Source organism: Camellia sinensis, chromosome 4, assembly GCF_055761805.1.
Source record: "Camellia sinensis isolate YWXY chromosome 4, ASM5576180v1, whole genome shotgun sequence".
NCBI lineage: Eukaryota > Viridiplantae > Streptophyta > Magnoliopsida > Ericales > Theaceae > Camellia > Camellia sinensis.
The window spans coordinates 158,815,281-158,828,245 of NC_138964.1; the positions used below are offsets into that span (position 1 = coordinate 158,815,281).

General features: G+C 30.0%; 1 protein-coding gene across 1 annotated transcript; it reads left to right on the forward strand.

Moving 5' to 3' along the window:
• Window positions 1-424: 424 nt before the first annotated feature.
• On the forward strand, window positions 425-1,306 carry LOC114315049 (protein FAR-RED IMPAIRED RESPONSE 1-like). The gene has a single exon (XM_082923778.1). The coding sequence runs from the start codon at window positions 425-427 to the stop codon at window positions 1,304-1,306; it is 882 nt and encodes a 293-aa protein (XP_082779904.1).
• The last annotated feature ends 11,659 nt before the right edge of the window (window positions 1,307-12,965 follow it).

The following is a 12,965-nucleotide window of genomic DNA, read 5'->3' on the forward strand; positions in this document are numbered from 1 at the left end:
TTAACAGTCCAAAATCTGTTAATTAACTGTCCAAAATATGTATATTGTTAATTAACAGATAATATGACAGTCCAAATCTGTTAAATTGTTATAAATTGTTAATCTAATTTTGGACAGATTTTGGGTTAATCTGGTAACTTGCATTGTTAGAAATTGTTATAATCTGTTAATCTGGTAATTGTTAGAATTTGAAGCTCTTACAGATTAGAAATTGTTACAATTTGAAGCTCTGTTAATTTTTGAAAGAGTAATATGTTATAGTCTGTTGAAAGGGTAATATGTTATAATTTGTTCAAGAGCTTGCATTGTTAATCTGTGTGTATATGTGTAAGTATAACAGAGTAATAACATAATAACTTGGTTCTATTATTCTATTAATCTATTAAATCATTTGATTTAATATGGTATTTTTGAATGAGCAGAAATGGAGAATGGTTCAAACAGTGCTAAGAATCCTTTATTAAATCAGAGTGAAGAAGTTGAGGAACCGAAGAGGGGTATGTGTTTTAGCTCAAAGCAAGAAGTGCATTCATTTTATGCCAAATATGCTAAACATGTTGGATTTTCCATAGCTTATAAAACTCAAGTTTGTGGCGATGATGGGGAATTAAGATATTTTGGGATTGAATGTTCTCGATCGGGAAAGAGAATCAAAAAATCAGAAGTAAACCCTCTAAAGCCATCTTTGTCTACAAAAATTGATTGCAAAGCAAGGGTACGGGCAACCTTACAAAAGGATGGGAGATTTATGTTAACCACAGTTAACCTTGACCATAACCATGACTTGATTCCTACCGACTCATGTCATTTTGCAATGAATAAGAAGATTATTACTCCTGTGAAGAGAAGATTAGAAATTAATGATCAAGCAGGGATTGGGGTGTCTAGAAATTATCACTCAATGGTTGTTGAAGCTGGGGGTTATGAGTCATTAACATTTGATGAGCGAGATGCACGAAATTACATTGACAGAGCTAGAAAATTAAGGCTTAGAAAAGGAGATTCCGATGCACTTCAAAAATATTTTTTGAGGATGCATGCACAAAATTTGAGTTTCTATTATATGATTGATGTTGATACTGACTTTCGCATAAGAAACTTGTTTTGGGCGGACGCAATGAGTCAGGCTGCTTACAAAGAATTTGGAGATGTTGTTTCATTTGACACAACTTACCTCACTAATAAATATGATATGCCATTTGCTCCGTTTGTAGGAGTTAACCACCATGGACAGTCGATTTTGCTTGGTTGTGGGCTGTTATCTAGTGAAGACACTGATACATTTGTTTGGCTATTCAAATCATAGTTAAATTGCATGTCAGATCATCCCCCAAAAGCTATAATAACTGATCGGTGCAAAGCTATGCAAAATGCGATAGAAATTGTCTTCCCCAATACTCGACATCGATGGTGTTTATGGCATATCATGAAGAAAATTCTGGAGAAATTGAAAGGGTATTCCCAATATGAATCCATGAAGATGGATTTGCAAAATGCAGTGTATGACACATTCACAAAAGATGAATTCGAGATGAAATGGAAAGAGATGATTGCAAAATTCAATCTTTATGAGAATCAATGGTTGGGGGTGTTATATGATGAGCGACAGCGATGGGTTCCTGTTTATGTCAAAGATATTTTTTGGGCTGGCATGTCAACGACACAACGAAGTGAGAGTATGAATGCCTTTTTTGATGGATATGTCAACCCAAAGACTACATTAAAATAATTTATTGAACAATATGACAATGCCTTAAGAAGTAAGGTAGAGAGAGAAGAAAGCTGACTTCAAGTCTCGGCACAAAGTCTTTGATTGCCTAACTGTGTATGGTTTTGAGAAGCAATTTCAGGATGCCTACACCAATGCAAAATTCAAAGAAGTTCAAGCAAAGATGAAGAGACTAGTTTATTGTCAGCCGTTTCTGGTCAAAGAAGAGGGTTCAATTTGTACATATTTTTGTAAAGGAAGCTATGGTACTTTTTGGGAAAATGAAGCATGTGGACTTTCTTGTCTGTTATAATTCGACCGAATTTGATGTGCAATGTATGTGCCGGTTGTTTGAATTTAGGGGTATCATGTGTGCTCACTCACTCGTTGTGCTCATTGCAAGATGCATAAATAAGGTTCCACATAAATACATTCTACCACGATGGCGAAAAGATTTGGATAGAGGGTACACATGCATAAAAACCACGTACACTGGCTTTAGGGATGATTTCAATGCAAAGGTGTATGAGAAGATGAATAGAAAATTGGTTGGCATTGTACAATTTGCTGGGAACTGTGAAGGGAAAATAAAACTTATCGACCGTGGGTTGGATGAAATCAAGGCAAAAGTGATGAAAGATGATGAAGGTGGTGGGAGTAATGTAGCACCTATTACTAGTAATGTACCATCTTCCTCAATTGGCAACATTAATAGACAGGCAATCAGTCATACCAAGTTGCTTAGTCCTTTGGTTGCTCGGCGAAAAGGTCGTCCAGTTACTAAAAAAAAGGTTGCCAAAGTAGATCAAATAGTGAATCGGTTGAAGGCAAGCAAAAGAAAACATAACAAACCAAAGGTAAATTGGTATTCATTACTCTCTATTCAACTCATATTTTATTGTAATCATGTCATACATTTGAGGCATTCATTAACTTTTATGAATATAAGGTACTAAGGTGCTTCGAGGTGAAGGTGAAGGTCAATGTCAATCTCAACCTGAATGTAGTGTACATAGAGAGCTTTATCCTTATGTGGTTGGCATGGAAAATAGTATGTGTGTGCCGGTACGTATACATCATAGGATTTTACATTGAGCAATTTATGTTATTCTCTAATTTATTTTAACATTTCATTTTAATTGAATAAGGACACATGGTCAATGCTATTGGAGGCACATCTCTCACCCCGACAAGTGTGGACATTATGAGAAAACAAAGTTTCATAAATCCCCCAACTCAGATTTATGGAGTTAGCACATCGCTTACCATGTCGGACTGTATTGGAGGCACACCGGGATTTATGAGAACTCAACAATCCATGACTGTTACGCATCACATTTATGGAGCCGTACCATCTTCATTTGTTGACTTCAATGTACAAATGAACCACAATGACCATGGCGATAGTTTTCGTTAGTTGGAAATTTATAATTGTAATGCCTTTTATGTGACTAAAATTGGAGTTTATTTTGTTTTGGATAATTTATTTAATATATTTTTGGATTGTTCAGTTTCTTAATTTTTTGGTTGAGAACAAATTGATGTTGTTCCCTACTTTGTTGTTATAGTTAATGTTCCTAATTGATGTTATATTTGCGCTCTGTCTGTTACAAATCTGTTACAGATTTAATGTGTTCCAAAAAATCTGTGTCCAAAATGTGTTCCAAATCTGTTACAAATCTATGTGAAAAATCTGTTACAAATCTATTCAAAAATTATGTCTGTATATCTGTCTACACCCAAATGTATGGAAAAATCTGTCTTCAAAAGTGTGTGACAAAAACCTATCTTCGAATCTGTCTTGAAAAACCAGTGTGAAAAATTTGTGTTTTCAAAACTGTGTGAAAAAACAGTGTTCAAAAAAGCTGTCTTTAAAAACCTGTGCAAAAATCTGTCTTCAAAACTATGTGAAAAAACCTGTCTTCGAATCTGTCTTGGAAAACCTGTGTGAAAACAAAGTCTTCAAAACTGTGTGAAAAACCAGTGTTGGAAAAATCTGTCTTCAAAAACCTGTGTGGAAAAAGCTGTGTTCAAAAACCTGTGTGAAAACTAGATAAACAGAATCTGTGTTGGAAATGTGTCCAAATCTGTCAACCTGTGTTCAAATACACAAGAATGTATGTTCAAATACATAAGAATGTATTTGAACAATCTGTGATGCACCTGTGTTCAAATACACAAATCTGTGAAGCACCAGACAAACAGAATCTATGTTTCAAATCAGTCCAAAATCTGTCGAAATATGTAAAGAAATTCTGTTCATAATATGTGTTAACAAGCTGTCCAAATCTGTGAAGCACCTGTGTTGAAATACAGAAATACATAAACAGAATCTACCATGAAAATTTGTCCAAATCTGTCAAGAATGTGAGAACAAATTTTATTCACAATCTGTCAACAGTATCTCTTCAAAATCTGTCCAAATCTGTCAATAATCTATGTTCAAGCAAACAAACATAATCTATGTTCGAAATCAGTCCAAAATCAGTCCAAAATCAACCCAAAATCAGTCCAAAATCAACCCAAAATCTGTCCAAAATCATTCCAAAATCTGTCCAAAATCATTCCAAAATCTGTCCAAAATCAGCCCAAAATTAGTCCAAATCATTCATAATATGTGTTCAAACAGACAAACAAATAACTTTCAAGCTTCCAATCAGATAACAAACAATCCACATGATTACATATTCATACTTGTCAATCCATAATTGTAATATATCATAAATCTTCATACATATCATCTTCATAATTAATACAACACCAATTACATGTTCTAACTTGTATAAAAATTATTACATCTTCATAATTAATATAACACCAATTACAAGCAAGATGAAGATCCCATTAATACAACACGAATTTCTATTATGTCTCTTTGCAATTTTTGCATCTGCGCATTCTGAAATTGATGTTGTTCACTTTGAAATCGAAGATGTTCGCCCATACTTTGAAGTTGTTCGGTGATAGTTGGTGTATTCTCCATTCGCACTTGCCCTTCCTCCCTAGGTTGTGAATTTGTAGGCAAGCACCATGCAATAAACCCATTGCAATCAGGATAACAATAAAATAGCTTATTCTTGTTTCGTTCCGTTTCCGAAATTAGAATGATTACTTTTTTCCAACATTGAGGACAATTTCTGTTGCAATACGTCAATTGATCTGAGGTACTGCCGTTAACACTTGAAGTTGACATCTGCAAAAATATGAAGCGAATTCTGAAGTTGACATTATCACCTATAAATGTAACATCGATTGCCATATATACTTAATTCTATAATCTAACTCATATATTGCTCATTCTTATTAGTTATGTACAGAAATGCAATACTTAGATGAAAGGGCCAAAGGGTTAGTGTTATTCCCACAACAAAATGAGGTTTGGATGGTTGAGCAATATTGGTGTCAAGTTTTACCTACCTAAATGGTAATTAAATTAAATATTAAAAAAAAAATTGGTTAACCCAAAAAGTCAAATTCCTATGTGCTGGCATTTGGTACTAGGTTAGGATTATAGTTGGATAATGATTCACATGGATGGATCATGCCTATGGCTTGACTAATTTTTAAGGTAGTTGTGGTTATGGGTTCCAATTATGATTCATTCTTTTATATCTGTTCATCTTTTTCTTTTTTAATAAAAATTAATTCATAATGTAGCCTAGTTTAAGGAAAGAGAATGTAGGATGGATTACAAAGGCTAGAGAATCATATTCTATATCAATGCAGGTACTTATTGTGGCTGTGCTCTGAAATTATTCATCAAATTCTGAAGGTAGTGTGCTAAATTTACTAATTAGTTAGTAAAGTAAAGATTTCGATCAACTTGGTAAATGCATCGAATTTCGTTGGTTTGCATCCAGCAACGGGAATGTCTTGATTGTTAATGAGTCTTTAGGCATTTACTTCTGATAAATGTTGTGAACAATGATTCTTCAGGAAATTTTCTGTGCAAATTGACAGGATAGTGACCCTAAGTTCTGTCAAATTCATCAACTTTAATTGAAAAAAAAAATATAAATCACAACACATTTCAATTGAAGTCACTTTGTTTGGAGGAAATAGAACAGTCTAAAGTATGTTTGTAATGGGTTACCTCAGTTTTGGATTGATGATGTATTTGATATACTTATGCAAAAATAGTCATTTAAAATCATGCAAAGAATTCTTCTTTTACCAGCAAAGATGCTACTAGAATAACAAACTTTAATATTTTCATAAAATCCAACCACAAATCTATTGATTTGAAATGCATATCTATCCAGGTGGAGCCTAAGGCCATCCTGCCAAATTGATCTTTTAAATATATTGAAATAATTTGTAGTTAGTGCTGTTGTTTTTTGTAAATGATAAATCCAAATCAAACTTCCTATTGAAAGAAATAGAATCAAACAGAAAATGGGCATTTATAACAGATTTATCTTATTTTGCATTCTGCAACATTTGAAAGGATAATACCTAACTGCAAGATCAATATTTAAAACCTTCACCATATGAAACATTGAACTTTAAATCATTCATACAACAGAAAAGGCTAAACCTTTTGCAGCACAAATCATGCCCAGAATTTCCTGTGGTTGCACAGCATCTTCTAGCCACTATTTTTCCAAATTTAGCTCTACTTACATCTCTCATAAATCTTATACATATATATCTATCATGAATTGGAGTTGTCCCCCAACACAGCTTCATCAAGTGTCATTCTTAATTTTCACACTACTACTATCGCAAATCATGCCCTCTACAACCCCAATGTATGATTGAAGCCAACACTACGAAAATTGGTCACACTATCAAAACTTTTGAGAAATGATTCAAATCACAATGTTGTTATATATGACAAAATTACATTACAAGATTTCAAAACTTGATCTGAAGTAGTTGGGACAAGGGATGAATAAAGGTTGATTGAGATACTTAAAGCCTAAAGCTATTAGAGTTTTGGTAAGATGAAGTAGTTGGGACAAGGGATGAATAAAAGTTGATTGAGATAATTAAATCTAAAGCTATTAGAGTTCTAGTAAGGTAAAACATAAAAAGAGATCCATAGTGTTTCTGGACAAATATGTTTCAAAGATTAATTTAAAGAATAATATACTATGTTTCAATAGATATCTAATTGTAAATAATTTTTTTTTACAATTAGACAAATACTTAATTTTTTTACAATTTTTTTTACTCTATTTCAATAGATATCTAATTGTAGACAAATACTTTTTGATCAATTATGACAATGCCTTGACTGCCAAATTGTTCCCAAATCTGTGGTTGAAATAATTTCAAAAATTTTATATCAATTTGTGGTTCAAAAATAATATGGTTACAATCTGTCTTCAACAAATCAGGGCATATATATATATATATATATATATATATATATATATATATGAAATCAAAGTGAAATCAAAGTTAAAGTCACAATCTGTCTTCAACAAATCAGGGCATATATATTTATATATATATATACATATATATATATATATATATAGAGAGAGAGAGAGAGAGAGAGAATTGACTTGTGCACACCACAGATCTGTCGAGAAAACACAGAGAGTCGAGAGAAGCGAGTCCGGTGGGAAGGCGGACGGGTCGCCGGGTTGTAGAAGCTGCGCTCGTTGGGTCGCCGGGGTTGTAGAAGCTGCGTTCAACCTTGATCGTCGCCGGGGTTGGAGAGCAGCGTTTGTTCAGTCGGGTCGCTGGTGTTGCAGAGCTACGCTCGTCGGGAAGGTCGCCTAGGAAAGGCACAACAGAGAAGAGAAGGAAGAATAGAGAGAGAGTCTTCAAATGTATTGTGCTGTGAAAATGAATTTGAAATTTGAAATGAATAAGAAAGAGGGAGAAATTGGCGAGTTTGCATCCATTTTCCACGTAGGCAGCCACGTCATTAGTGCTAATTTAGTGATGAACGTTTAGAGGTCGGGAGCATTTTTGATATTTTAATACAAGCCAACATTTGTCTTTTCTAGGTACTGAATTGATGTTTGAGTACCGTGAAAGGAATAAAAAAAAATTTATATATATATATTCACTAAGTTGTACTGTAAGATTGGGCTTGTGGGGGGCCACCACAAGTCCCGTTTTGATAATCCGAACCATTCAATGTGTAGAACTCGTCCAGTACTATATACCTGTAAAAAAATCACGTTGATTGGATATCGCTAATTACATGATCAAATTAGTTTTGTATAAAAAATGGATGGTGTTACAGTTAACGGTTGACAAAAAAACTAATCCGATCAGATAGTTATAGATATCCGATCAACGTGAGTTCTTACAAATATATAATACTCAACGAGTTGTACACATTGAACGGTTCCGATTAGCAAAACGGGACCCGTGGTGGCCCCCACTGGCCAAAGAGCATTGTCCAAATGGTTGCCCGAAAAGGAGGCAACCATTTCCTATTACACCACTCTGCAAACCTTGCTGCCATCGTGCAGTCTACACTGTCAAAACTTTTCCTACACACTAATTTATATAATTTTTTAATACGTATTTTTTCGTAAAAAAATCAAAAAGTTAACACAAATATTCATATTTTTTTTCTTAACTTTTTAGTTAAAAAAGACAAAAAGTATACTTATTTAAGACATGTCAAGCGATCCCTAAATCTTGTGTGCGGCATTAGAGTGGAATAATAATTGGAGAAATAATTTGAAAAATAATTTATCAATTTATGAAAAAATTTATAATTTTAATTATTAATCAGCTTGCTTGGTTGTGTTTTTTCAAAAACACTTTTCAGAAAATTTTACTTTCTTACTTTTCGTATTTTTTTGTTTTTATTAATTTTTTTTAATATTTTAAGTAATTTTTTTTTTACTTTTTAGGCATACCTAATATAAATATACCTAAAAAGTAAAAAAATTGTGAAAAAAACTTTTTAAAAATTCACTAAATACCAAAAATATAAAAAAATACAAAAATTCAGTACCTTTTTGTATTTTTATGTATTTATTAAAATTTTAAAATATTTTTTTACAAATTTTTACTTTTTAGATACATTTAAGTAAAATGTATCTAAAAAGATAAAAAAAAAGTTTAAAATTTTAAAAATATTCACTAAAAATAAAAAATACGAAAATAAAAAAACTAAAGCCTCGTTTGGGAACAGGCTAATTTAGTAACTTTTTGGCTATTTGGCTAAAAAGGTAAGTAAAAAAAACTTGTATGTTTGGGATGACTTTTTGGCTAATTACGAAAAGATGTGCAAAAAGTAGAGAGAAAAGAGAATCTTTGACTTTTTGGCATGGGTTGTTGGCTTTTTGACTAATTTATTAACTTTTTGACTAATTGACTAAAATAGCCTCTTGCCAAACGAGGCCTAAATTTAAAAAAAATTAATCTAAAAAATTTAAACCAAACATATTGAATATTTATAAAATTTTACTGATGTGATGTGATATTTTCGTATAATAATTTCGGTAGAGAGAGAAGAAGAGAGTCGGAAACGAATTGGAGGCGTATAGGATAGGACAAACCGACCACCCAAAATCCTGACCAATGAGGTATGCTTCCATCACATCACAACGCCACGTGGAGTAATAATAGCGCATGGCCATGGGACTAGTCCAACTCCCAATATATGTGGCCCCCACCACTTAACCGACCGCAAACACCCTTCTCGTCCTTCTCATTCTCAGCTTCGTTTGGCACGTGGATTTTGGCTAAATTATTTTTTTTTAAATAAAATATCACATTAAATTATAATTATTTAATCTTTGTTCTTATAAAAATTAAAAAAAATCAATCTAAACAAATTTTTTAACCGAAATTAAAATAATCAAAAAAAATTAAAAAATAACTAAAAAAAAGTGCCGTGCCAAATGCAGCTCAGTCCCTCACTCCCCTAATCTTTTCCCATACCTCTTGTCCGTACAATAATCTCCCCGCCTCCCAATCCATTAAAAAAACTAAAAAACAAAAAATTAAAAACTAATTAACATAACCTTAGGGACCACATGTTTCGCGTCTGTTAAAATAACACATGTTATTTTATTTTAATATATTATTTTATTTAATTTATAATCATCTTACTTAGGTTAAATTATTTTTTTATTATATTATTTTAAATTCAGTCTATATTTCACTTTTTTTTAAAAAAAATTAAAAAATATACTTGATTATTTCAAATACCTCCTAAAAGAATTCGTCGCTAATTCATCAAATTGATCTCTCCGTCACTGCATTCCAGGTAGCATGCATTGTTATGATTCAACAATACTAAAATAAATATCACTAATAGTATTAATACATTGGAAATATTAAAAAAAAAAAACAAGGCATAGGAATAGGCAGTGGGTAGGACTCATTGTCACATTATTAGTGGTGCTATTAGAGCACTAATTTTAATACTCTCAACAATTTTTCATTATGATTTATTTTGAAAAGTTGATTAGAAGTTAATTTTTTAATTTTTGTTATTTTTTAAAAAAATATAAAAAAAAATAAAAAGATAATATGATCTAAAATAGATTAAGAGGAAAAATTAACTATCAGCTAAGTTTTCAAAACATCCCTATATATTATAAATTAACTAATATATATTTTAAACAAGGAAAATGCTATAGACCCCAAACAAATTACCAAATAAATTATCAAACATCTCACATGGGTATGGGACCTACACACATATGATTTGTGTGGGTCCCACACCCATGTGAGAGGTTTGATAATTTATTTAGTAATTTATTTGAGATCTCTAACATAACTCTTATTGTGTACATAATGAACACATAAAAGTGTAAGAATATTTAATAATTAAAAAAATTATTTGAAGAGATTTTATTTTATTTTATTTTATTTTTGGGTGCTCCGGAAAGGAATTTGAAGAGACGTTGAGTCGGTAGGCAAGCTTCAAAGTTTATTAATGATTCGTTCGTACATCTTTTAAAATTTATTGATTAAAGTAGTTATTTAAAATATTAATAATCGCATGATTAAATTATATTTACTTGTGACTTATTCTAAATATTATAAGGGTTATTTTTGATAAATTTTATTTTTAAATATTTTATTCCATTTAACTCTTATATATATATATATATATATATATATATATATATATATCTATATATATATATATATATATATATATATGTTAATATATCAATAAGTCCTATTTAATATAATATGACTATCATCATTTCTAATTTTTTGTACATATTTCTATTTTGAAACTAATACACAACAATAGTTTCTTATTTTATAAAAAAAAAAATCTCTTCTTCATTCTAAAAAGAAAATCTTTCTCTTATTTCATGGAGAAAATCTCTCCCTTATTATAAGGATAAAATCTCTTCCATAGTCCATGAAAAAAACTCAAATTATGAATTTTGAACATTTTTATAATTTGAAAATTTAAAGAATAACAAAACAGCAAATCTAAATAAAACTCAAAATACAATGTGAATGTTCACAGTAAACAATAAAAATACAATCAACTTTTGAAAAAACAAAACACATACTAAAGTACAATGTGAATATTCACAACAAACAACAAACATACAATTAACCTTCGAAAAAATAAAATTCATACCAAAATACAATGTGAATGTTCACAATTTATAATTAATATACAACTAGCCTTAAAAAATAACTTATATCACTGTAAACATTTGCACCACAACGTGAAAACATTAAGCAAAATTGAAAAAAAAAAGTGAAAATCGACTATTTCAATTGTTCAATGATAACAAAAATGATTGTTCAACTAACAGACATAGTAACAAAAATAACAAACATACAATTAACTTTCGAAAAAATAAGTTTATAGCAAAATATAATGTGAATATTTACAATTTACAATTTACAATTAATATACAACTAGTTTAAAAAAAAAAATAAACTCCTATCAATGTGAACATTCACACTATAACGTGAGAATATAAAATAAAATTGAAAAATGTGAAAACCGATTATTTTGATTGTTCAATGGTAACAAAAATGATTGTTCAACCAATAAGTATAATAAAAAAAAAATTAACTTTCGAAAAAACTTTGAAAAAAAAAACACATACTAAAATACAATGTGAATATTCACAATTTAAGATTAACATATAACTAACATTAGAAAAACTAAATTCATACCAATGTAAACATTCACACTGCAACATGAAACAAAATTGAAAGAAAAAAATTACTATTTCAATTTTTTAATTGTAACTAAAAAAAAATAATTGTTCAAACAACAAGTATAATAACAAATAACGAATAATATGTGAACATTCATATATTACAAAATATATAATTATGTCTATATCTATATTTTAACACTTATTTTTTTTATTTTCAAATAATATGAAATATGAACATTCACACTGAATGACAAAAAAAAAAAAAATTTAAATGACAATAATATAATTAGAAATCCAAAAAAATCTCAATCACTCTAAAAATAAAAATAAAAATATCACCCACATTCTCATCTTCATAATCATTATCATTTTTATAATTATCACTATCATTAACAATCCATTCAATTTGCCATCTCACAAATTCAAATCAAACCAAACCCACTTTTAAAAAATATGTTTGTAACAAAATTGACTGGACATAAACAGAGTTTCAACTTACAATAATGGAATAATATAGAGTTTCGAATACAGAGTAACAATGGACGAATACAGAACTTCAAACACAAAGTGACAATGAAGGAATACGAAATTTCACTGCAATAATAGAGAAACACGAAATTTCACTGCAACATTGAAGGAACATAATATTGCTTCATCACCATGTGTAAACTAAAGTTCCTAAACCCTAACACAATAAAACAATATCACAAATATAAATGAAACTGATCAAAAAAAAAAAAAAAACGTGAATAATGATTAATTACCAAAATAAAAATAGCAACAAAATATATATATATATATATATATATATATCTTTTTTTTATGTAATATATATCAACAATAGATATAAGGGTATAATAATCCAACAAACAATATAAATGAAAAAAATATGACCTTATAGAATAAAAATATAAATACATAAGATTAAGTAAGTTTTAATTTTTCTTGGTGAACTTATTGAGTTAGAATACCTCTAAATAAAATTTATCAATAAAATGTTCTCAAACCAAAAATTATTATAATTTTTTTTCAATAAACTTTATAATTGAGAACAATTATTACCTGAATAATTTTTTTTCAATAAATTTTATATAAAAATTAATAATTTAGATCCACAAAGTGATCCTAAAAAATGAAGCCTAACGAGTCTAAGCTCTAACAACACGTCTCCCCCTTAAACAAGG

Coding starts and splice junctions, on each gene's coding strand:
- LOC114315049 (XM_082923778.1), top strand. CDS start 425: ATGGAGAATGGTTCAAACAGTGCTAAGAATCCTTTATTAAATCAGAGT.